This window comes from Nelumbo lutea, chromosome 7 (genome assembly GCF_056320005.1).
Source record: "Nelumbo lutea isolate HS-2025 chromosome 7, American lotus-T2T, whole genome shotgun sequence".
Classification (NCBI taxonomy): Eukaryota; Viridiplantae; Streptophyta; class Magnoliopsida; order Proteales; family Nelumbonaceae; genus Nelumbo; species Nelumbo lutea.
In genome coordinates this window covers 60,302,546-60,329,677 of record NC_142690.1, presented here as the reverse complement: position 1 = coordinate 60,329,677, position 27,132 = coordinate 60,302,546, and the positions used below count along the sequence as shown (strand labels likewise).

The window sequence follows — 27,132 nt, the reverse complement described above, 5'->3', positions numbered from 1 at the left end:
AGCTGCAACAGATAAGAGTACTCGAACTGTATTTAGCTTCGCCACTGGAGAAAAGGTCTCAGAGTAGTCTACTCCATGTTTGAGTAAAGCCTTTAGCTACTAGGCGAGCCTTGTATCTCTCCAAGGATCCATCTGAGTTGTACTTTAGAGTGAACACCCATTTACAACCAACAACTGTCTTTCCATCTGGCATGTCCATTTTCTCCCAAGTAGCATTCTTTTCCAAAGCTCTAATCTCCTCAAAAACGACTTCTTTCCACTCAGGAACATTTAGAGCCTCCTGGATACTGTTAAGAATGGATACACTATAGACGCTTGTGAAATAAAGGCACAATATGAAGGTGAAATATTTTTGTAAGATACAAAATTTGACATAGGATGTTTTGTACAAGACATAACACCCTTCCTAAGAGCAATGGGAAGATCAAGCTGACCGGAAGGATTAGAAATACCTGGAGGAATGTTTTCAGGGATTTTTGGAGAATTATCATGAATTTCATGATCCATCCTCAAATTAGATTCTTGTTGATGCTGCGGAATAGTGCTTCTCCTTTTCTGTGCTAGATATTCCCTTGAATATACAAGGCCTTTATACTATTTCACACGCATCTCTGTTGTTTCAACTTTTTCATTTTGAGATGGCATCACCAAAGGTTGTTCAATTTCAATATTTAATTAATTTGTTTCCACTAATTTTGTATTTTCTGCCTCACTTTCTTTCGGTGACTGGTTGTGAGGAACATCATTATGGACAAATTCAAACATTAAATCATAACCATCTAAAAAACTATCTTCACTAGTGTTGCTCTTCCCCTGAAGATGGGAGTTGCTATAGTACGAGGTTCCTTCAAAGAATGTGACATCCATAGTCACAAATATCCTTTTCAAAATTGGATCAAAGCATTTGTAACGTCTCTGATTAGTGGGAAAGTCTACAAAAATACGTTTATGTGCTTTTGGATCAAGTTTTGAACGTTTAGGATCATGGTTATGAACAAAGGCCACACTTCCAAAAATTTTTAAGGGAATGTTTGTCACTAGCCGAGAGTTTGGAAAACAATCAATGAAAACCTGTTTGGGTGTTTTAAAATCCAAAATTCGTGTAGGCAGTTTGTTAATCAAATAAGTGGCTATTAAAACGGCTTCTCCCCAAAGATACTTAGGAACCTTAGTTTGAAAACTTAGGGCTCTAACAACTTCAAGGAGATGTTTGTTTTTCCTTTCAGCCACCCCATTTTGTTGAGGTGTATTATTACACGAACTTTGGTGAACAATTCCTTTCTCAACAAAAAAAATTCCCTAACACATTGTTAAAAAATTCCTTTCCATTATCACTTCGAAAAATTTTAATTCGAGTCTGAAATTGTGTTTGAACCATGTTATAGAAATTTTTGAACACAGTTTCAGCATTAGATTTCTCTTTTAAAAGGAAAACCCAAGTGACCCTAGTATGATCATCAATAAAAGTAATGAACCAACGTTTTCCAAAAAGAGTCGTTACTCTAGAAGGGCCCCAAACATCACTGTGAACCAGGGTAAATGGTTTTGATTTTTTATATGGTTGAGACTGAAAAACAGCACGGTGATGTTTTGCTAATTCACAAGATTCACACTTGAAAACTGAATGATTTTTATTCATGAATAACTTGGGAAATAGATGCTTTAAATATTGAAAGCTAGGATGTCCTAATCGATAGTGCCATAACAAAACTTCACTGTCATTAGAAACAGAAATAGAGATGAAACAAGTCTGTCGGTCTTGCCTTCCAAAGGTAGATCCTTTATTAAAGAAGTAGAGACCACCATCCTGTTTAGCACCTCCAATCATCTTCCCCGAGGTTAAATCTTGAAATTCACAACAAGAAGACCAAAAATTAACTCGACAATTATGATCAAGGGTTAGTTTGCTGACTGATAAGAGATTGTATGATAGGTTAGGAACATGCAGAACATCTTTGAGGTTTAGAAAAGGAGAAATATATACAGTTCCTTTCCTAGCAACAGTAGCAAAGGAACCATCTGCAATCTTAACCTTTTGATTCCCTACACTGGGTGTATATGAAGAAAAGAATTGCGAAGTGCCGGTCATATGATCAGTGTCACCGGAATCTAGTATCCAGGAGCCATTAGATTTGGTACAAGCAATGGCTGTAAAGAAAATATTACCTGACTGAGCTAGAGAACAGGATGGGTTAGAATTTCTTAACGATTGAGATTGAAACATTTTATATAAGTGCTCTATTTGTTCCTTTGTGAAAGGAAGAGACTCTGAGGATGATTGCTGCCCTTGATCTGAGTTGCTTACTTGAAGTGTGCGGACATCTCCCCCTGACTTGTTGTCACTGCCTGATTTTTTCTTCCAACCTGCCGGTTTCCCGTGCAGCTTCCAGTAGGTTTCCCGAGTATGCCATGGCTTTCTACAATGATCACACCAAAGCCTCTGCTTTCCTCCTCGTTTATTTCCGTCTAAGTCTGCACCTCGGGCCACAAGAGTGGACCCTTCATTCTCTGTTTTTGTTTAACTAACATTCTTCAACATTACTTGCCGCTGTGCTTCTTCTCTATGCACTTCTGAAAAAACTTATCTTATAGTAGGCAAGGGCTTTCGTCCTAAGATACGTCCCCGAACCTCATCGAGTTCTTTGCTCAAACCAGCCAAGAAGACAAAAACCCAACCTCTCTCTATCTTCTTTTTGTATCGAGCACTGTCACTGGGACTTTCCCATTCTTCTTCTTCAAATAAATCCAACTCCTGCCTAACAACCATCATCTCATTATAATACTGTTACTTCACGTTCACCTTGCTGCATCTTCCACATTCGGGTATTCAGTTCGAACAGTTGTGAATGATTGTCCAAATTTGAATAGGTTTCCCTAACAGCTTCCCACACATCGCGAGCCGTCGGTAGAAACATGAATGGTTTTCCAACCACCGGATCCATAGAGTTGATCAACCAAGCGGTAACCATAGAGTTTTCAGAATGCCACTGCCTGTACTTTGGATCATCATTGGCTGGCGGTTTCACTTCGCCATTCAAATAGCCGAGTTTCCCTTTGCCGTCAATCACCAACCGCACGGATTGAGACCACTCAAGATAATTTTTTCCATTCAATTTGTGAATGGTAATTTGAAGGGAATTCTCAGAAAGAGAAATAGCCGCTGGCTGAATACCTTCCTCAGAAGATGTCATACCACTGGTAGCATCCGAAGATGCTGAACCTGAGCCAACCATGGCGGCCTTAAAATTCATGATCGAACCCTAAAGCTCTGATACCATGTTGCAAAATATAGAGGGAGAAAAGAAGAAGATTTTCTTTATTGATGATAAAAAACATATTGAACATACACCTTAAATAAGAGAAGATAGGAAAGACAAACCCCTAAAATTTCTCTCAATCAGGGATTGACTAAATCTTTCCCTTAATCCTAGGATATGACTTTCCTAAATTTATTCAAATCTAATCTTTCCTAAATTTATTCAAATCTCTTAATCAATCAAATCATATCTTTCTTAATTTGTCGCAAATCCTGTCATTCTTAATTTGCCGACAAAGTGAAAAAGGAATCTTTCTGTTAGAATATGTAGCGGAAAGATAGGTCACTTGGAAGAAGAAATAAATGGATAATAGGAAGGAAAAATAGAAGAGCAGGAGATAAATTGGATAACTTGTACCTTAGCTAGGGGAGCAAGTCGGGTGGGCTGGGTTGGGTTTTAGCTCAACCCAGGCCCAACCCTAAGAATTGGTCCTAAAACCCAAGCCTGAGGTCAAGCATGAACCTTCAGCCTGAGCCCAGCCCGCACTAAAATTTGATACACTTGGGTTGGATTTTGGCCCAGGCCAGGTTCAGGTTGGGCTCGGGTTGGTTAATTAGCTTACACTGAAAATTGATATACATATGTGTGTATATGTATGCATGTATGCATATATGTGTAGTTTATTAAAAAAATATGCATATATGCATGTATGAAAGCAAATATGTGTCTACATGTGCACATATACATGTATATAATTAGGCTGGGCTCGGGTTGGGATAAGGTCGGGCTGGGCTTGGATTGGGTTCGGGTTTCCTAAGGGCTAGGCCAAAGCCCAACCCAAAAAATTTGAAAGCTCAAACTTTTGGGCCCAAGCCCAGCCCAAGAACAAAAAATTTGAGCCCAGCCTGTGTAAAATTGCGGGCTGGATTGGTCCGGGCTCAGGTTGCGCCTCTAACCTTAGCAAGGCACCTTAAAAGAATCATTCAAATTTCCTTTCACTTGATCTGCCTTAGTTACAATACAAGATCTTTATAGGGTAGCTGGGCCCAACGTCCAGTCTCTATTCATGACTAAATGGACTCCTGAAATGAATATTAGAAACTTCAGAAGAAATAGGAAAAATTTAACACCTAGGCATCTATGTGGATCCTACTTGACAGCTGGATATAGGACTTCTAAGACTGCTTTCTTAACTAATCAACACCTAAGAAGAAAATAAAAGCTAAAACCCAATAAAAAAATTAGTCCACTTATTCAAACAGATCAAAATGACTATACTCCCTCTGGAAATTTTAAGAGATTTTGAGCATCCATCTCCCTGGATTTTTGAGATGTCTGGGGATGTACTTGAGCTGCACCTTTTCTTAGAGATCTCTTTGGGAGGTTACTGGAACCTGCATCTATGGGCCCCATAGAGAAAAAAGTCCAGTTTGAGGTTTCTTCACGGACTTTTTTTTTCCCTTTTTTTTCACTACACAGTAATACTACATGATATTTTTCAACACTCAAGTTGAAAAGGAATAATGTTTGACAGAGGTTGAATATAAAGATGACCCAGTAGTCAGAAATTTCCAGTAGAGGAAATTTTTGCAAAGATTTTGTTCCAAATTCCCTAATTGTAAGTAGGGGTGCAAGTCAGGCAGGCTGGGCTGGGTTTTAGCTTAACCGAGGCCCAACCCTAAGAATTGGGCCTAAAGTCCAAGCCCGGGGTCAAGCCCACACTATCCAACCCAAGTCCAGTCTGCACTAAAAATTGATGTGCTTGGGTTTGCCTTGGGTCTAGGCTGGGCTTAGGTTGGTCAATCAGCCCACACTAAAAATTGATATGCATATATATAAATGGGCCGGGCTTGGGCTACCCAAGGACTAGGATTGATCCCAGCCCAAAAAAATTAAAAAGCCCAAACTTTTGGGCCCAGGTTCAGCCCATGGACTGAAAATCCAAGCCCAGTCCATATAAAATTTCAGTCTAGGTAGATCCAGGCTCGGGTTGGGCCCACCCGAGTTGCACCCCAAGTTTGAAAATGTGGAAGTTATCTGTAAATTACCCCAAAAGGAAAAAGGAGATAATACAATCAGTTGCAAATCACACCCCCAATAATTCTGAAAAATAGAACAAAGAAGGAAGAAAGAGAAGTTCAGAAGAAGATTTAGAAACAAGAGAAGAGAATGGAAGAAAAGGGAAGAGGAAGAGAGCTATTCGTTCCTCTCTCTGTCCCTCAATTTTATTAAATATGTGCTGAAACATAAAATATGTAAAGTTACATGAGTGCCCCTAGTTGCGCGACTGACTTAAAAAACTTAAGAAGAATAAGTATTAAGGTCCATAAAGGAGGCCCACTACAGCAGAAATGAAGCTACTAAAAGTAAATAAAACTAAGGCCCATTCAGCCCAATCTCTCTACACAATCTAAAGTGATAAGAAATCACTAGGATAAAGTGAAGACAAAATAGCATCTCAAAACTACTACTTCAATACAAATACACCACCCTTCACTTATATTTCCCTTATTGTCTTATTATCCTCTTATAATTTTGAGAAAAGTGAAAGGTTTTTTCTCCTGAACATTGTATAAGAAGGTGAACAAATGATTCAAATTACAATCATGAAATCATAAAGCTGTCAATTGTTCTCTTGTTCCTTGACTTATTTTACAATAAATACTTGCTTCTCTTATATTGTGGATTTCAACTGCAATTGCCTTCATCTAGTAGAGTATTGTTTGCTTGATAATTTGAGAACTTCTAAATTGTTCTTTTTGGAAATGATTTTTGGGATCACTAGCCATTCTTTTTCCCAAGCATTTAAAATCAATCACATTTCTACCGCAGACATGCTGAACCATTCCTTTCAGCCAAGTTGTTTTCTACATTGGCGTTTCAAAGACCGCATGCTTGAGGTGATGATAAATGCTGGGCAACGGATCAGAAAGGGGGATGAGGTAATATTTCTCCTACTATTTTACTATAGATGTTTAATTTGATTGAATGTTAAACTTCTTCACTTTTGAAATCTGTCTCCTTTTTGTTCCTTTAATTGACATCCTCTTATTTGTTTTTTCCCTTCTCTGATTTGGTTACTCTTTGAAAGGTAAAGCAACTTATGGAATTAGTGTCAAAAAGAACCATATGCTGGTATTCCCTTTGGAACTCCCAACAAGTAGGAGTTAAAATTGTTTTATCTGCATTGCATATGAAATAAATAAAACAACAAATGTAGGATTGTCATACTTTGATGCATTTCTGCATGGTAAAACATGATTATACTGTTATGGTACTCCTCCTAAGAACCAGTCCTTTATGGATGATTTAATTATCAAAGATTGAAGATTGTTGAATTTGTTTCAGCCCGTATTGACCATACCACCACAAAATGAGTTTTGGAACCAGTATTTTAGAAGGCATGCCTAGGTTTATGGATGGGGTTCAACTTTTTTGGGTTTTACCTAATATGGGACCAATAGCTCTAATACCAATTGATGTAGGACTTTGTATGACCAAAGGATGGGTTTAGGAGGGTTAGGATGAGTTTAAAGGTGATTTTAGGACTAAATAGTGATTGGCTAGGTTAGGAAGGGTCTCAAGGTTTAACTACAACAGTTGTAAATTTGCCCCAAAATTGTGAAACGTTTTAAATTAAGGAAAATAGATATAGGGTTGGAACTTTTCCATTAAATTTTTTATATAGATTTGTCCTAGATAAGTGTAAGGGTTGATCAAGTTTGGTTGGGTTTGGAGTACGTTTGGCACAAAAGGCCAAAGGTTTTAGGATTAGAAGCAAACTCAGGGTTGAAAGGATGGAAATTATCAAAACAAGAAAATTTTGGGTTTCAACATAAAATTGAAGAGAACATACTTGGATCAATTGAAATTCCTTAGGGATTTGGATGAATTTCTTCAATGAAGATTTCTGAGTTTTTGATGGCTATAATACTGCTTCTTTTCTCCTGCGTCCGTGCTTCACCTCTCTGAGTGCCTTGTTTTGATGAATTAACCTTGAATTTTGTTGAAAGGTTATTATTCTGTGAGTTTAGTACCACAGGGGTACTTTGGTACTTTCAGCACCTTTTATTTTAAGTTGTGTTGCCCTAGTATAAATAATAAAAAGCTGGCGCCACCAGCATCTCTTTTGTGACTCCAAATCTCTTTCTTTTTTCTCTCTTCTCTCTTCCTTTCTTCCTTCTTCTCTTCTGGATAACATGGTATCAGAGCGGGACTGTCAGATCTGAAAGAAGAGATCGAGCAAACCTTTTCTGTCTTCTTCCTTCGCCAGCTACAGTGAAATTTATTGAAGATCCAGATCCAGATTCAGATTGAACTGAAATACTCTCTCCCTTTCTCCTTTTTTACTTTTTGTGGTCGTGTGCCAGAACAAAACCTGTAATAGGTTCAGTTAGTTAATGTGAGGTGAGCAGCACCCTCTTCTTTCCTTTTTTGTGGTATCAGCTGATCCCCTGTAACAGACTGTAGGTCAGTGATGACCTTTATATGCTGCAACAGCAGCTTTCTGATGAATTTGTAGCTCAGGGGATGACCTGTAAATGCTCTGACAGCAGCCACACTTGATTTGTAGGTCAAGAGAGGACCTGTACATGCTGCGACAGCAGCCGTACCTGATTTATGGTAGGCCAGTGATGACCTGTGAGGTCTGTAACAGCAGCCGATTTTGTTTGAAGAACTGAGATTTAAAAGGGGGAAAAGGAGGGGAGTGGTTGTCTTTAATTCCCTGGTGCAAAGAGTTTTATTGGGGTGTTCAGCTGTTTCTTTTTGGGTTTTTTGTGTTCACTTGGAGCGTAACCTAAAGTTGTGATTATGAGTGGTGAAGACTCTGCCACATTTGGAGTCTCCTCGGTGTAGAACGGAATAAGTGGGGGTATAGATTTATCCTTCCCTATGTCTGTTATAGTCCTGGATGGCTTGAATTATTTAGAATGGTCGAGGGAGATCAAGTTATACATTACTACAAGGGGAAAGATAGGGTATATAAATGGGAGAATTAAAGAACCAAATTCCGGGAGTGCTGAGTATGACAGATGGAACCAGGAAAATAGCATGGTTATGTCCTGGCTTTTGGTGTCTATGCAACCTCAGGTGAGAAGGAACTTTATGTGGGCTGAAATGGTTTATGAGATTTGGGAGCAGGCAAAATCGACCTATTTTGAACTGCGCTACTATGCAAAAATCTATCAGTTACAAGCAAAACCATCCACTTGTAAACAGGGGAGAGGAACCTTTCTGCGTACTATTTGGATTTGACCTCCATCTGGAAAGAGTTAGATCACTATCAGAGTGTAGACTGGAAGTGTGATGAAGATGCAAAAGCATACAAGAAGCTTGTTTCCCAACAAAGAGTGTTTGCATTTCTCCATGGCTTCAATCTAGTGTATGAATCCATCAGAGTCCAGATCGATCCTAGGCAGCAAGGATCTTCCATCTGTCCAGGAGGTTTATGCATTAGTACAGTCGGAAGAAAGTAGAAGAAATTTAATGAACAACTCCGGAGGGGATGCAGTTGTGTTGGTAGCAAAAGGGAATGTTACTACAGGTGGGGGAAATTTTTTTAAGAAGGGGGACCTTCAAAAAAGGGTGGAAGACAAAGACAAACTATGGTGCACCCTTTGCCAGAAACCCCGACACACCCATGAAACATGCTGGGATCTTCATGGGAAGCCAAAATGGGCCCAGGAATTAAGCAAGAAGCAATGTTCAAATCTGAATAAGAAGTCAGGACATCAAGGTCCAAGAAAGTTCACCACAACAAATATGGCTTCTTAGGAGAATCAGCCCCCCACTACTACTATGACTCAGACACACACTTCTGGTTCTGACCCAAGGATATTATTAAGTCCTTCTGCGACCATTTAGAACTCTATGGCAAAGCAATTCGTCAGATGGATTCTTCTCCTCCTTCAACTTCATTTGCGTCTACATCAGGTAACTCTGCCACAGCTTTCCATGTGTTGTCTCATTCCCCTGACTCTCCTTGGATAATTGATTCTGGAGCATCAAAACATATGACTGGTAAGTCCACTTATTTCCAGACTTACCACCTCCTCTTTGGAAGAGACAATGTGAGACTAGTTGATGATTCATATTCTACCATAGCTGGTCAAGGAACCATTTCTCTTCCCTTTGGCCTCACCCTGACTAATGTCTTACATGTTCCAAAATTCTCTATTAATTTGTTCTTTGTTAGTAGTATCACTAATTCTTTAAACTGATCAGTAACATTTTTCCCTTCTTATTGTGTACTCCAGGATCTCGGGGAAGATGATTGGTAGAGGACGTATGGTGGATGGACTCTACATGCCGGAGAATAAGGCTGGTCTTACAGTCATAGTCTAAGAGTTATTCTAGTACGAGTTAGGTCTATTTATGGCACAATTGTCTCGGTCATTTGTCTTTTGAGTCTTTAAAAATTAAAATTGGTGTTTCCAGAGTTATTTAAGTCAGTGTTAGTGTCACAGTTTACATGTCAAACTTGTCAATTGAGTAAGCATTGTAGAACTCATTTTTCTTCAAAGAATTTGAACAGATGCTGTATAGGGGTGTGTGATTCCCTTTGTTACAGGTATGTGCTGTGATGTGTTGCTATGTGTAGTGGGTAGCCCAATGAGGATTGGGATTTAAATATCTGGACTGTTTGGTTGTTGTTAGTGAGTTTCAACAGTATTTTTTTTTTATTTCTTTCTGGACTATTTGATTGTTCCTGGACTGTTTAGTTGCTACTGTACATTTCAGTGGTGTTTGGTTTGGTGTTTAGTGCTTGGACTGAGACTGTTAAAGGTACTAGTTCAGTGGGGACTGGTTGTGTGCATCTGTAGATTAGTTTCTTGACTTGTAGTTTGTGTTGCTCTCAATGGCAAATGATGACTCTGCCTCATCCGGGGGTTACATCAACCAATGGATCAACTGGTATGGGAGGTGAAAACATGATGTTTCCCATGCCAATTACCCCTTTTAATGGCTTGAACTACCTGGAGTGGGCTAAGGGTGAAAAATTGTATGTAACAACAAGGGGAAAAGCTGGTTACATAAATGGAAGGGTGAAAGAACCCAAGAGTGGGATTGCTGAATATGATAGGTGGGACAAAGAGAACAGTATGGTAATGTCCTGGCTTCTTGCAGCTATGGAACCTGATGTGAAGAACTTTATGTGGGTAGATACTGCTAATGAAATATGGGAACATGCTAAAACCATTGATTCCCCTTGGGCCATTGACTCAGGGGCCTCTAACCACATGACCAGTGAGCCAAATATTTTTCAGACTTATGGCCTTTTGTCAGGAAGGGATAAAGTGAGGCTTGCGATTGATCATTCTCCTCTATTGTTGGCTAGGGATCAATATCCCTTCCTCATAGCCTTAACTTGAATAATGCGTTGCATGTTCCTCAACTTCCTATCAATTTGCTTTTCATTAGTAGTATCACAAGATTTTTAAATTGTAGTGTAACATTTTTTCCTGGTTCATGTGTTTTTCAAGATCTCACTTCTGGGAAAACGATTGGTAGAGGAAGCTTAGTGGATGGTCTCTACATTCTTGACAACAAGGATGGTATCTCGGTGTTGTCCTTAGAGTCATAGTCAGTCAAATAAGAGTCAAATTTTTTTGTGGCATAGTCGGTTGGGTCATGTTTCATTTGAAATAACGAAGTCTTTGTTTCCTTTTTATTTAAGTCATGTTCAGTGCTAGATTTCTAGTGTCAAACTTGTCAGTTAAGTAAACAATGTAAAACAACATTTCACTTAAGTAATAAAAGATCAAGTTTTCCTTTCCATATTGTGTATTCTGATGTATGAGGGCCTACTACTATAAACTTTGAGGGCGGGTATAAGTACTTTATTACATTGATTGATGATTTTTCCTGCTATACATGGGTATTTCCCATGCATAGCAGAGACGAAGTTCCAAAGATTGTGAAAGACTTCCAGAGGATGGTGTTTATAGAGTTTCATGTTGAAATCCAAATCTTTCAATTTGATAATGCAAAGGAATATTTCCATGGTGAGATCAGTGAGTTCTTTGCCTCTCATGGGTCTATTCACAGGAGCTCATGTGCAAGAACACTACAACAAAATGATGTTACACATGAATGTATCAAAAATATTTTGGATGGATCATCAATCGCATGCCCTTCAGAGTGTTGAACTACATGACCCCTCATCAGTTGTTGTTAGTGGTGTTAGTGAAGGGGTATTTCGGTCTTTGTACTTGTTGAGAATGTTGATGTGTACTGTTATGTTAGTTCGAGTGCCTCTTACTTAAAGAAGGACACTTAAGTCTTTTCCAATAAGTTAATAATATAATAACAGGTCTGGCCGAATCTAGGGATAAGTTTTTCTCTAATTCGAACCAGCCTTTCTCTCTTTCCTCTCCTACTTGATGTTTACTTTACTTTACAGTCAATGAACAAGTCAGAATTCTAGGGCAGGTCAAACTTCAACATAGTATCAGAGCGAGGTTCAACAAATCAGACTTGCTAGAATTCTGTCTTTTGCGCATTCGAATTAGGGTTTCTCTTGGGTTTCTCAGTTGTGAGTTGGAGATTGGGAAAAGGGCTGAAAAGGAGTGATCGCCCTCTCCCCTAGGAGGTTCCTATGCCTCCGATTGTGTCGTTGGTGATTGGTTGCTGTGGTTTCTAAGCCCTAGTTAGGGCTGGTACGTGTGGTGCAGTGGTGTCTCAGCCCTTCGTGTGGTTGGCCTTCAGGCGATGAGGTAAAGTTTTTTTTATGCATATTTTCTGTTATGGAATACATGAGAGGTGTACTACAGTTCGCATGATGGGTTTTTAGATTGCAGTATGCTAGGGTTTATGCTAGGGTTTATTCTGGTTTGTGTGTGGTTCGATGGGCAATAGTGTCTACTTAATGGTGAAACTTCCTGTAGCTGTGGATTAGGGTTTGTGGTGTTACAAGTGTGGTTTTCAGCATTTGATATCGCTGAAATCAATGTGTACACTTCGGTGAGTAGGGGTTTTGGTGTTGCAGTTTTCAACATTTAATACTGCTGAAATCAGTGTGCAGATTTCGGTGAGTAGGGTTTGTGGTGTTGCAGTTCTCAACATTTATTATTGTTGAAATCAGTTTGCAGATTTCGGTGAAGTGTCTGTGTGTAGTGTGCAGTGTGTAGTGCTCAGAATTCAGTGATAAGGGAGTTCGGCAATGGCAGATAACAGTGATAGTAAACCTAGTGTCATGATATCTACTGACTACCTGAATGTCCAAATGACCTCCATTAAACTGAATGGAGAGAATTATGTCCCTTGGGCCAAGTCTGTAGAGGTTTTTCTGAAGGCGAAGAAGAAAGTGAAGCATATAAGAGAGGAGAAACCCCCCGCTAATTCTCAGGAGTATGAAGACTGGGAACAGGAAGATGCACAGATCATTACAGTTGTGGAACAGTATGGAACCCAAAATCAGTGTGAACTTCATGTTTCTTGACACAGCCAAAGAGGTGTGGGATCATGCTAAGAAACTGTATTCAGGTCAGGATAATACCACTAGGGTATATCAACTGTATCAGGAATACTTTAATTTGCAACAGGGAGATCAGAGCCTTGAGGAGTATTATGCCAGTGTGAGGAATATCCGTAATGAGTTAAATGTCTATCATCCTCTCACTTCTAATGTCAAAGTTCAATAGCAACAACGAGAGCAGCTTGATGTGACACGGTTTCTGGTGGGGCTGAAGTCTGAGTATGAGCTAGTACAAGCCCAGATACTAGGGGGATCTGCTCTTCCATCTTTAGAGGAGGTGTTTGCTCGTCTTCGGAGGGCTTCCATTGGATCTATGGATTCTAATGTCTCCGATAAATCAGCATTTGTAGTGTCGAGAGGTCGAGGTGGCAGAAGTGGGGCTCGAGGAGCCTAGCCTGGCAGGAGTGGTAGTGGTGGATCTACACATATCCGTGGTGGTGGTCGTACTGGGGGTAGAGATTCAGGGGGAGCTCGTGGTAGAGGACGTGGCTTGGGTCCACGAAAGTGTACTCATTGTGGTTTGGATGGACATACCATTAACTACTGCTATGACTTACATGGTCCTCCCTCGACGTGGGCCAACCATGCCATGACTAGTGACACCAGTTTCAGCTCTAGACAGGAGAACCGGTCAGCTGACCCGATGCCTTCTACTCCCTCAGATGGTCCAGGCAAGGAGATGGTGAGTGTTCCTCGGGATGAGTATGAGAGGTTTGTTCAATCCAAGTCGCAACAGAACACAACTTCCTTTGCACACTCAGGTATGCTTTGTTTGGCATCCACCCCCAACCCCTGGATTATTGACTTTGGAGCCTCCGATTACATGATGGGAACTCCAGGTGTGTTTTCATCTCTCACTCATTGCTCAACATCACAATCTGTTACCCTTGCTAATGGCTCCACATCATCTATCTGTGGTGTTGGTAATGTTGACCTAGACCTTGTATCCCTATCCTCTGTTTTATATGTACCTAAGCTTCCATTTAATCTTATGTCTGTTAGTAAGCTGACCAAGTCTCTTAAGTGCTCCATCACATTTTATCCTTCTATGTGTGTTTTTCAGGATCTCAAGACGGGGATGAAGATTAGTGGAGGGCATGAAGCCGGTGGACTGTATTATCTTGATGGTGGTGGAGGAACGTCAACGGCCCTTCAGTCATCCATTTCTCCTCTCCAGTGGCATTGTAGATTTGGTCATCCTTCGCTAAAAGTGTTGCAGTCCTTAGTCCCTTCATTGAGTCAACTTTCTGTTTTAGATTGTGAGTCAAGTCTTTTTTCTTTAATTCATTCAGATGTTTGAGGTCCTTATAAAGTGATGTCATATAATGGATATAGATATTTTGTTAATTTTGTTAATGACTGTTCAAGAATGACGTGGCTCTATTTAATGAAAGAAATAAGTGAATTATTTCCCATCTTCCAGAAATTTAATGCTGAGATCCGCAATCAATTTGGTGTTCACATCAAAATTTTCCATTCTGATAATGGTCGTGAATACTTGTCTTCATCTTTTCAAGAATACTTGGACCAACATGGCATTATACACCAAACTTCATGTACCTACACTCCACAACAAAATGGGGTTGCTGAGAGAAAGAACCAACATCTTGTAGAAACGACACGCTCCCTCATGCACCACATGAATGTTCCCAAAACCTTTTGGAGCGATGCAATGCTTACCTCTTGTTTCTTAATTAATCGGATGCCCACATCTATTCTTGATGGTCATTCTCCTTTTAGTGTCTTATTCCCCAACATGTCTCCGTTTCCGCTTTCTCCTCGGGTATTTGGGTGTGTCTACTTCATTCGTAATCTGGGTCCCGGGACTGACAAGTTAGATGTATGTTCCCTGAAGTGTATCTTCCTTGGCTATTCCCGAACTCAGAAATGGTACAAGTATTATCATCCCAGTTCTCGTCATTCCTTGGTATGTGTTGATGTTACATTCTTCGAGTCTACTCCGTTTTTCCTTGGGTCCGGTGCTGCTGCTTCCTCCTCATCACCACCTCCTCTTCCTCTTCCTGTGGCTGATCCACCTCCTCTGGTTCCAGTCGTGCCTACGTCCTTGCCTCCGGTGCCACCGTCAGTTGACCGTCCACCCATTCGTCACATGTATACACATCACCTGCGTGTACCGGCTGCAGCTCCTCCAGCGTCATCACCGTCGACAGATCCAGCTCCAGCTTCGACACCAGCCTCCGACCTAGATCTTCCTATTGCCTTTCGGAAAGGTAAACGTACTTGCACCCTTCACCCTATTTCCATTTTTATTTCACTTACCCACCTCTCCGCCTCCCATCGCCAGTTCATCTCTTTGTTATCCTCCGTGGTTGTTCCTAAGGATGTCCAGGAAGCCCTTACCTCTCCAGAGTGGTGCCGTGCTATGGAAGAAGAGCTCTTTGCTCTGCATCATAATCACACTTGGGATCTCATCGCTCTTCCTCCTAGGAAGTAGGCTGTCGGTTGTAAGTGGGTGTATAGTGTTAAGTACTTGCCAGATGGTCGTGTTGAGCGCCTGAAGGCGCGACTGGTTGCAAAGGGTACTCCCAAACCTATGGCATTGACTACACAGAGACATTCTCCTCGGTTGCTAAGATAGGGTCAGTTCGTGTCGTCATCTCCCTTGCAGCTATGTATAATTGGCCTCTCCATCAGCTAGATATCAAAAATGCCTTTTTGCATGGTGATTTGCTCGAGGAGGTCTACATGGAGCAACCACCAGGGTTTGTTGCTCAGGGGGAGGATGGTAAGGTATGCAGATTTAAGAAGGCTATTTATGGACTTAAACAGTCCCCTTGAGCATGGTTTGGTAGGTTCAGTGAGGTGGTCAAGACGTTTGGTATGAAACAGTGCCAAGTTGATCACTCTGTCTTCAGTTTTGACTCTTCAGCAGGCAAAATAATAATGGTGTATGTGGATGATATCGTTGTGACTGGGAATGATAAAATGGGCATTGACAGATTGAATGCATTCCTATAGGAACACTTTCAGACAAAGGACCTTGGCAAGTTGAAATACTTTTTGGGCATAGAGGTAGCAAGATCTAAGCATGACATTAATTTGTGTCAGAGGAAATATGTGCTTGATTTACTGGAAGAAACAGGGTTGTTGGGTACTAAACCGGCTGAGACACCTATGGAAACAAATACGAGGCTGAGCAGTGATATAGGTGAAGTATTTGAAGACCCTGGCAGATACCGACGACTTATAGGCAAACTAAACTATCTAACCATTACTCGGTGTTAGCGTAGGGGTATTTCTGTCTTTATACCTTGATTGATGTTGCTGATCTGTGATGTTGTGTTGAAATATGTGCTCTTAACTTAAGTAAGGGCACATAGGTCTTTTCAGTTATGTTTTAATATTAATATAAATTTTTATTGTCCGAATGGGAGAGGACAAGTTGACTCTTTCAGTTCGAACCAGCATTCTCTCTTCTCTCTTTCTCTCTTTCTTTCTCTATCATTCTCTCTTCTTCTACATAACTGAACTCAGTTAGGCCAAACTCTAAGGTAGACCTGAATTTTAACATGGTATCAGAGCAGGTTAAATCTGCCTAGATTTCTGCTTGCCTAGGGTTCATTCTTTGCGCACCCTATCTAGGGTTTTCATTTTTTTTTTCTGTGTTCGATTGGAGATAAGGGAAAGGGCTGAAAAGGAGTGATCGCCCTCTTCCCTTGGGGGTCTCTATTCCTCCAATCAGGTCGTATGTGGTCGGTTGTTGTGATTTCTGAGATCGCCCTCTCCTACTAGAGGAGGAATAGAGGGCCAAACTGTGTGTGGCTGTTGTGTGTGAAGCGGCTGTTGTGTGTGGACTGCTCTCTTGCTCGCATGGGTATTACTTCAGCAATAAGGTAAGAGATTTCAGTTCTAGTTTATGGATTAAATAGGAGGTGTGTTTCAGATTATTTGCTAGTGTTTCGGCCAGTCAGTGCTAGGGTTTATGCTAGTTTCTTTGCGCATGTTGAAGGAAGAGATATGATCATATAGTGGTGAGATTTCAGGTAGTTGTAGGAGCAAGGTTTGTGGTGTAAAGAGCACACATTCCAGCAACAATTAGTGCTGCAATCAGTGTGACAGGTGTGACCTAGTGGTGTGTAGTGAGCAGATCTTAGTGATAATAGAATTAAGCAAGTGTGCAGTATTGGTGATAACATAATGGGAGACAGTAATGATTATAAACCTAGTGTGATGGTGCCTACAGACTACCTGAGTGTTCAGATGACCTCCATTAAGTTAAATGGAGAGAATTATGTGCCTTGGGGGAGACAGTAATGATTATAAACCTAGTGTGATGGTGCCTACAGACTACCTGAGTGTTCAGATGACCTCCATTAAGTTAAATGGAGAGAATTATGTGCCTTGGGCTAAATCCGTTGAAGTCTTTCTAAAGGCAAAGAAGAAGGTAAAACATATCAGAGAGGAGAAACCTTCCTCTGACTCTCACAAGTATGAAGATTGGGAGCAAGAGGACGCTCAGATCATCACATGGTTGTGGAACAGTATGGAACCCAGGATTAGTGAGAACTTCATGTTCCTTGATACTGCCAAAGACGTGTGGGACCATGCGAAAAAATTGTATTCGGGGCAGGACAATACAACCAGAGTTTATCAGTTTTATCAAGAGTACTTTAATCTGCAACAGGGCAATCAGAGTCTTGAGGAGTACTATGCCAACATGAGGAACATATGTAATGAGTTGAATGTCTATCATCCTCTCACTTCTGATGTCAAGATTCAGCAACAACAGAGAGAGCAGCTTGATGTGACTAGATTTTTGGTGGGACTAAAGTCTGAATATGAACCAGTACGGGCTCAGATATTAGGGGGATCAACTCTTCCGTCCCTGGAAGAGGTATTTGCTCGACTTTGGAGGATTTCTATTGGATCTACTGAGAACTCTAATATCTCAGATGGATTGGCCTTTGCTGTATCGAGAGGCTGTGGTGGTAGAGGTGGAGCTCGGGGAGCTCAGTCTGGCCGTGGTGTTGGTAGTGGTTCTGCATATGGCCGAAGTGGCAATGGTGGGTCTACTTATAATCGTGGTGGTGGTCGTACTGGGAGCAGAGATTCAGGGGGAGCCCGTGGTAGAGGACGTAACTCAGGCCCGAGGAAGTGCACTCATTGTGGTATGGATGGACATACCATCAACTATTGTTATGATTTACATGGTCCTCCCTCAACCTGGGCCAATCATGCCGCGACCGGTGACTCAAGTTCCAGCTTTAAACAGGAGAATCATTCATCTGACCAGTTGCCTCCTACATCCACAGATGGTCCCATGAAGGAGATGGTGAGTGTTCCCCGTGATGAATATGAGAGGTTTATCCAATCACAACAGAACACGACAACTTTTGCTCACTCAGGTATGGCTTGCCTGGCATCTACACCCAATCCCTGGATCATTGACTCTGGAGCCTCCGATCACTTGCCTGGAACTCCAGGTGTGTTTTCCTCCTTGTCTCATTGCTCAACATCACAATCTGTCACCCTTGCTAATGGTTCCACATCCTCAATTTGTGGTGTTGGTAATGTTGACCTAGATCCCGTATCCCTCTCATCAGTTCTGTATGTTCCTAAATTTCCTTTTAACCTTATGTCTGTTAGTAAGCTGACCAAATCACTTAACCGCTCCATTACCTTTTATCTTTCTATGTGTGTCTTTCAGGATCTCAAGACGGGGATGAAGATTGGTGGAGGGCATGAAGCAGGTGGACTGTATTATCTTGACGGTGGTGGTGGTAGAACTTCAACAGCTCTCCAGTCATCTCTTTCTCCTCTCCAGTGGCACTGCCGATTTGGTCATCCATCGCTCAAAGTCTTGAAGTCCTTGGTTCCGTCCTTGACTCAGCTTTCTGTTTTGGATTGTGAGTCGTGTCAGTTTGGGAAACACCATCGTGTTCCCTTTAGTTCTAGGGTTGATAACCGTGTGTCGAGTCCTTTTTCTTTAGTTCATTCAGATGTTTGGGGTCCTTATAAAGTAATGTCATATAATGGATACAGATATTTTGTCATTTTTGTGGATGATTTTTCAAGGATGACGTGGCTCTATTTAATGAAAGAAAGAAGTGAATTGTTTACCATTTTCAAAAAATTTTATGCTGAAATTCGTAACCAATTTGGTACCCATATCAAAGTTTTTCGTTCTGATAATGGCCGCGAATATTTATCCTCATCATTTCAGGAATACCTGGACCAACACGGCATTATACATCACACCTCGTGTACCTACACCCCACAACAAAACGGGGTGGCTGAGAGAAAGAATCGCCATCTCCTTGAAACAGCAAGATCCCTAATGCATCACATGCATGTTCCCAAACCTTTTTGGAGTGATGTAGTGCTTACCTCTTGTTTTCTGATTAATCGGATGCCCACGTTCGTCCTTGATGGTCAGTCTCCGTTTCAGGTCTTGTTTCCCTCTTACGCCGAGAGTTTTTGGGTGTGTCTGTTTTGTCCATCATCTGGGTCCTGGGAACGACAAGTTTGATGCCCGTTCTCTCAAGTGCATCTTCCTTGGCTATTCTCGGACCCAAAAAGGGTATAGGTGTTACCATCCTGGTTCTCGACGGTCCTTTGTGTGTGCTGATGTCAGTTTCTTTGAGTCTACTCTGTTCTTTTTGGGATCTGGTGATGCTTCTTCCTTCTCATCACCTCCTCCCCTTCCACTTCCCGTTGTCGATCCTCAGTTTGTTCCAGTTGTGACCAAATCCTTGCCTCCGGTGCCACCACCTGTTGAACGCCCACCTATTCGTCATGTGTATACACATCGCCCACGTGCACCGGCTACTACTCCTCCAGCTACATCTCCGTCGACAGATCCAGCACCAGAACCCCACTTGGCATCTGAGATTGATCTACCCATTGCTTTGCGGAAAGGTAAACGTATTTGCACCGTTCATCCCATTTCTAATTATGTTTCTCTTACTCACCTTTCCGCTTCCCATCACCAGTTTGTTACCTTGTTATCATCAGTTATTGTTCCTAAAGATGTCTAGGAAGCCCTTGCCTCTCCAGGGTGGTGCCGTGCCATGGAAGAAGAACTCTCAGCCCTTCATCATAATCATACTTGGGACCTCGCTGCTCTTCCTCCTGGGAAGCAAGCTGTTGGTTGTAAGTGGGTTTATACGGTTAAGTACCTGCCTGATGGTAGTGTTAAATGCCTGAAAGCGCGATTAGTTGCAAAAGGGTACTCCCAAACCTATGGCATTAACTACACAGAGACCTCACCGGTTGCTAAGATCGGGTCAGTTCGTGTTGAAGAATGCCTATTTGCATGGTGACTTACTCGATGAGGTCTAATTGGAGCAACTTCCAGGGTTTGTTTCTCAGGGGGAGGATGGTAAGGTGTGCCGACTAAGGAAGGCTATATATGGGCTTAAACAGTCTCCTTGAGCCTGGTTTGGTAGGTTCAGTGAGGTGGTAAAGAAGTTTGGCATGAAACAGTGCAAGGTTGACCATTCTGTCTTTAGTCATGACTCTCCGGGAGGAAAAATACTGTTGGTGGTGTATGTAGATGATATTGTTATTACTGGGAATGATAACATTGGTATTGATAGGCTGAAGAATTATCTGTAGGATCATTTTTAGACAAAGGATCTGGGTAAACTAAAATACTTCTTGGGGATAGAGGTAGCGAGATCCAAGTATGGGATTAATCTGTGCCAGAGGAAGTAGTTGCTTGATTTGCTGGACGAAATAGGCTTGTTGGGTGCCAAACCAGCTGAAACACCCATGGACACAAATACCAAGCTAAGCAGTGATATGGGTGAAGTGTTTGAAGACCGTGGAAGATATCGACGACTTGTGGGCAAACTGAACTACCTAACCATTTCCAGACCAGACATCTCATTTGCAGTTAGTGTGGTAAGCCAGTTCATGCAAAAACCTCTGACTCCTCACTGGAATGCGGTTCTGAGAATTGTGAAGTATCTAAAAGGGGCCCCGGGTCGCAGTCTGATATACAAGAGTGGGGGAAAACTTGAAATAGAAGGGTATTCTGATGTTGATTGGGCCGGTTCTATGTCTGATAGGCGGTCTACTACAGGCTATTGCACGTTTCTGGGAGGTAACCTGGTGACATGGAAAAGTAAGAAGCAGATGGTTGTGGCAAGAAGCAGTGCAGAGGCAGAATATAGGGCTATGGCGCATACCGCTTGTGAGTTAGTGTGGCTAAGGAATCTTCTACCGGAAGTAGGGTACAACATTAACACTCCAATGAAGCTCTACTGTGATAATCAGGCTGCAGTTCATATCTCCTCGAATCCAGTGTTTCATGAAAGAACCAAGCATATTGAGGTTGACTGTCACTTTGTGAGGGAGAAAGTGCTGAATGGAGAGCTAGACACTACACATGTTAATACAAGAAATCAATGGGCTGACTTATTTGCAAAAGGTTTGAGTCGGGGAAGAGTGGACTACATATGTAACAAGCTGGGAGTATATGATATATACTCACCAGCTTGAGGGGGAGTGTTAGCATAGGGGTATTTCTGTCTTTATACCTTGATTGATGTTGCTGATCTGTAATGTTGTGTTGAAATATGTGCTCTTAACTTAAGTAAGGGCACATTGGTCTTTTCAGTTATGTTTTAATATTAATATAAATTCATACTGGCTGAATGGGAGAGGACAAGTTGACTCTTTCAGTTCGAACCAGAATTCTCTCCTCTCTTTCTCTCTTTTTCTCTTTCTCTATCATTCTCTCTTCTTCTACATAACTGAACTCAGTTAGGCCAAACTCTAAGGCAGACCTGAATTTTAACACTCTGCCAGATATTTCATTTGCGGTTAGTGTGGTGAGTCAGTTCATGCAGAAACCTTTGGTCCCACATTGGAATGCAGTGCTAAGGATTGTGAGGTATCTGAAAGGAGCTTCTGGTCGTGGTTTGCTGTACAGGAGTGGTGGAAAACTGGTAGTAGAAGGATACACCGATGCTAATTGGGCAGGTTCTATGTCTGATAGACGATCCACCACAGACTATTGCACCTTTCTGGGGGGTAACCTGGTAACGTGGAAAAGTAAGAAGCAAACAGTTGTGGCAAGAAGCAGTGCAGAAGCAGAATATAGGGCCATGGCACATACTACTTGTGAATTAGTGTGGCTGAGGAACCTTCTACAGGAGATAGGATATGACATCAGTACTCCAATGAAGCTCTATTGTGATAATCAGGCAGCGGTTCATATCTCTTCCATTCCGGTGTTTCATGAAAGAACCAAGCACATCGAAGTTGACTGTCATTTTGTGAGAGAGAAGGTGCTGAATGGGGTGATAGAAACTGCATATGTTAGTACGAGAAACCAGTGGGCAGACTTGTTTACAAAATGTTTGAGTCGTGGGAGAGTGGACTACATATGTAACAAGCTGGGATTATATGATATATACTCACCAGCTTGAGGGGGAGTGTTAGTGGTGTTGGTGAAGGGGGTATTTCGGTCTTTGTACTTGTTGAGAATGTTGATGTGTACTATTATGTTAGTTCGAGTGCCTCTTACTTAAAGAAGGGCACTTAAGTCTTTTCCAATAAGTTAATAATATAATAACAGGTCTGCCCGAATCTAGGGATAACTTTTTCTCTAATTCGAACCAGCCTTTCTCTCTTTCCTCACTTTTCTCTCTTCTTCTTTCCTCTCCTACTTCTTGCTGTTTACTTTACTTTATTGTCAACGAACAAGACAGAATTCTAGGGCAGGTCAAACTTCAACAGTTGTCGTGCCTTTGTCCATGATTTGTTTTTTTCTCGTGGTAAGTTAGACCCTCGGTCTATTCCATGTATCTTTTTGGGGTATCCCTACTCTCAAAAGGGTTAATGATGCTTTGATTCCATTAGTCATAAGTTTTTTTGTCTCTATGAATGTTTCCTTCTTTGAGTATGAATCGTTCTTCCCTGCTTCTCCTCAGAGGGAGAGTAGCATGGAAGAGGAGAAGGTCCAAGTTCGTCAAGTCTCTCTTCCTTCTATTCCGGACCTTGCTCCCTTTCATGTCTTCTAATGTAAACACCGTAGAGATCAGCAATGTGACAAAGATGTGGAGCCATCAAACATTGAACAACCGACATCTTTAGACTCCTAGGAGGTAAGTCCAAAGGAAATACGCCCTAGTGCACCTGTTGATACCTCTGCTCCCATTTTGGTTGTGGATGACCTTGATATTCCTATTGGTCAAAGAAAGGGAGCCAGGTCATGCACTACCAAACACCCCATTACCCAATATGTTCCCTATGATCACATTTCCCGTTGTATTGAGCCTTCCTATCTGCAATTGATTGCATCCCCGTACCCAGAAATGTTGTAGAGGCCTTAAAATGCCCTGAATGGACTGATGCTATGGAGGAGATTAATGCCCTCCATAAAAATCAAACTTGGGAGTTGGTGGATCTTCCAAGTGGGAAAGACCCAGTGGGGTGTAGTGGGTGTTTATAGTTAAACACAAGGTAGACGAGACAGTTGAAAGGTACAAAACAAGATTAGTAGCAAAAGGATACACTCAAGTCTACAGGGTTGACTATGATGAAACGTTTTCTCCAGTAGCTAAGATGAGCTCAATTCGAGTTCTTCTATCATTGGATGCTAACTTTGACTGGGAATTGCATCAACTGGACATAAAGAATGCCTTTCTAAATGGTTCAACCCCCAGGATTCAGTGCCAAGGGAAGTGAAAATAAGGTGTGCAAGATGAGAAAGCCTCTTTATGGTTTAAAACAATCTCCTAGGGCTTGGTTCAATAAGTTTCATATGGCAGTCCAACAAGTAAGATTCAAACAATCTCAGTCTAATCACACTTTTTTTGTGATGCTGTGTTGATAGTATATGTGGATGATATCATCACTATAGGAAATTGGAGCTTAAAAATACAAAAGTTGAAATAGTTCATAGCATTTCAATTTGAGGTGAAAGATTTGGGTCCATTAAAGTACTTTCTTGGAATTGAAGTTGCTCGCTCAAAAATGGGCATCTTCATTTTTCAAAGGAAGTACGCCCTTGATCTATTACAAGACACAGGCAAGTTAGGTGCAAAGACAACAAATGCTCCTATGGATGTCGACCATAAATTGGGTGACTGTGATGGTGAACCTCTGAAAGATGTGAAACAGTTCCAAAGGTTAGTGGGAATGTTGCTCTATTTGTCCATGACTTGTCTAGACATTGCTTATTCAGTTAGGGTTTTGAGCCAATACATGCATTCTCCTAAGAGACCACACATGGAGGCAACAGAAAGGATTCTTAGGTCTTGGAAAAAGTATCTAGGAACATGTCTGCTATTTAGTAAACATAAACATTTGAAGGTGGAAGTCTATATAGATGCTGATTGGGTAGGTGTTGTGGATGAGAGAAAGTCCACAAGTGGGTTTTGCACATTTGTGGGAGGAAATCTAGTGACATGGAGAAGCAAAAAAAAAGTGTGGTAGCAAGGTCAAGTGCTGAAGCGGAGTATAGGGCTATGGCACATGGGGTGGCTGAAGTAGTTTGGCTAAAAAATCTTCTAGGAGAGCTTGGGTTACTGTTCACAATCTTATGTCTCTTTACTGTGACAACAAGGCAGCCATAAGCATTGCTAGCAATCCTGTCCTGCACGAGTGGACCAAGCACATTGAAGTGGACAAACACTTAATAAGGGAAAAATTGGGAAAAGGGAGAAGTTTGTACTCCTTATGTCAACTCCAAGAAGCAAGTAGCCGATGTCCTCAAAAAGGAGCTTCCATACTTGCGGCACAATGAGTTGTGTGACAAGTTGGGCATGATAGACATATTCAGCCCAACTTGAGGGGGAGTGTTGTTAGTGTTATTATTTTATCTTTTCTGTTAGCATGCTGTCAACCTTATTAAGTGGACAAACACTTAATAAGGGAAAAATTGGAAAAAGAGAGAAGTTTGTACTCCTTATGTCAACTCCAAGGAGCAACTAGCTGATGTCCTCAAAAAGGGGCTTCCATACTTGCGGCACAATGAGTTGTGTGACAAGTTGGGCATGATAGACATATTCAGCCCAACTTGAGGGGGAGTGTTGTTAGTGTTATTATTTTATCTTTGCTGTTAGCATGCTGTCAGCCTAGGATGTTGTCAGTTTGTTCTTTTCTTCTTTTAATTACTTTATTATTAAGGTGTGCTGCCAGGGGTATAAATGTAATCTCCCATTTGTTATTATGTTATATCATTATAAATAAGAAGCTGGGTGCTTCCAGCAATACTTTTTGACTCCCAAACTATTTTCCCTCACTCTTCTTCTCCTCTCCTCTCCTCTCCTCTCCTCTCTCTCCTCTCTCTCCAAGAAAGAAAATAGTTCTTAAACCACTTACAACTAGAAAATAAATTTTAAAAACTCAAACAATAGCAATACATTTATTTTATTATATCATTAGGAAAGTAGAAATCTGCTTAATTAAAAAATTATGAAAGAAAAAAATATTTTCTCGAAGAAGAGAAGAAAGAAGAAGTAAAGAAGAGAACTTGAGAAAGAAAAGAGAGCTATATCTTGCCGCCCCCTTCACTTAATATATATATTAGAAATATAAGAAGACAATGACTAATATGCCCTTATAGGGTGACAAACACTAAAAAGCACATAAAAGACTTAAAGAAATAATAGATAATGGACCTAACATAACTGCCGTGGTCCCCACTTCCTATCTAACAATTAACATAAAACAACTACTAAAACAACACAAAACTAACTAAATCTTCAACACTCCCCTTCAAGTTGGGAGTAAATGTCACACATTCCCAACTTGCATAGATCATGTACAAGCTTGTTCTTTGCAACCCCTTTAGTGAGGACATCAGCCAACTACAACTTTGAAGAGACATATGGCAAGCAAACTTCTCTGGTTGTTACCCTTTCTTTTATGAAGTGCCTATCAACTTCAATGTGTTTAGTCCTGTCATGCTGAATTGGATTGTGGGCAATATTGATTGTAGCTTGATTGTCACAATATAGTTTCATAGGTTCCTCTGCTTTTACTGCAATCTCGCTCAATAGGGGTCTAACCCATAGTAGTTCTGAAACACCATGATCCATGGATCTATGTTCAGCCTTTGCACTTGACCTAGCCACAACTGCCTATTTTTTACTCTTCCATGAGATCAATTTTCCACTTACAAAGGTACATACTTCTGATGTAGATCTCCTGTCATCTAAACAACTTGCCTAATTTGCATTTGTATAAGATTCCAACTTTAGATTTTCATGATCTGAGAAAAGGATACCTTTGTCGGGATGCTTCTTTAGGTATGTAAGTATTCTCTCAATAGCTTCCTAGTGTTGAACCCGAAGTGCATGCATGTCTTGACTCACAACACTAACAACATAGGAAATATTTGGTCGTGTCATACATAAATATAACAGGCGGCCCACCATTCTTTGATATCTCCCCACATCCTTTACCAACTCACCATCCACAACATTAATTCTATGATTTGGATCAATAGGAGTGTTAGCTGGTTTGGTTCCCAACTTCCCAGTCTCCCGCTATAGGTCTAGTACATACTTTCTCTGAGAAATGAAGATTCCATGCTTGGATCTTGTCACCTCAATCCCCAAGAAATATTTGAGCTCATCAAGATCTTTGATCTCACCAAGATCTTTGATCTCAAATTCTTGCTGCAATGATTTTTGAGAGCATCGATCTCCTTTAGATCATTTCCTTTAACCACTATTTCATCCACATACACAATCAGAATTGACACAAGTGCATCTCTCCTCTTCACAAAGAGGGTGTGATCAGACCGGGTTTGTGTGTACCCAAAATGGGTAAGTGCCCCCTGAACCTGTCAAACCAAGCCCTAGGTGACTGTTTCAGGCCATACAATGATTTTCTCAGTTTACTAACCTTTCCTTTACCAACATTTTCATAAAAGCCTGTTGGAATGTCCATATATACCTCCTCTTGCAAATCACCATTGAGGAATGCATTTTTAACATCAAGCTGAAATAGGGGCCATGAATAGGTATCTACTAGAGACAAGAGGATACTGATTGAACTCATCTTAGCAATCGATGCAAAGGTTTCCAAATAATCAATGCCATAGGTATTAGTATACCCTTTTGCAATCAACCTTGCCTTGTACCTCTCTATCCTGCCATCGGCCCTGTACTTCACAGTGAACATCCATCTACATCTGATTGTCTCCTTGTCTGAAGGAAGATGAACTATTTCCCAACTTTGGTTTTTAACCAAGTTTTCCATCTCTTCTTGCATGGCTGTTTTCCACTCAGGTTTGGAGAGAGCCTCAGTAACATTCTTGGGTATAGACATAGAATCCAGGGAAGAAAGGAAAGCTCGGTAAGAGGGTGATAAGGCACTGTAGGAGAGATGGTGTGAAATGCAATGGGTTGTACACTTTCTCTTCCCTTTGCGAAGTGCAATGGGAAGATCAAGGTCAATGGGATCAGCTGCAAC

The 27,132-nt window shown here is 41.1% G+C and overlaps 1 protein-coding gene across 4 annotated transcripts in view; it reads left to right on the top strand.

Moving 5' to 3' along the window:
- PTAC14 (plastid transcriptionally active 14) overlaps window positions 1–27,132 on the top strand; it is a 43,056-nt gene that overhangs the window by 8,459 nt on the left and 7,465 nt on the right. For all 4 annotated transcript variants that reach the window (XM_088954772.1, XM_088954771.1, XM_088954770.1 and 1 more), the window contains exon 8: window positions 6,090–6,199. In XM_088954772.1, coding sequence (XP_088810898.1) covers window positions 6,090–6,199 — 110 coding nt within the window. The remainder of the gene's footprint in view (window positions 1–6,089; window positions 6,200–27,132) is intronic.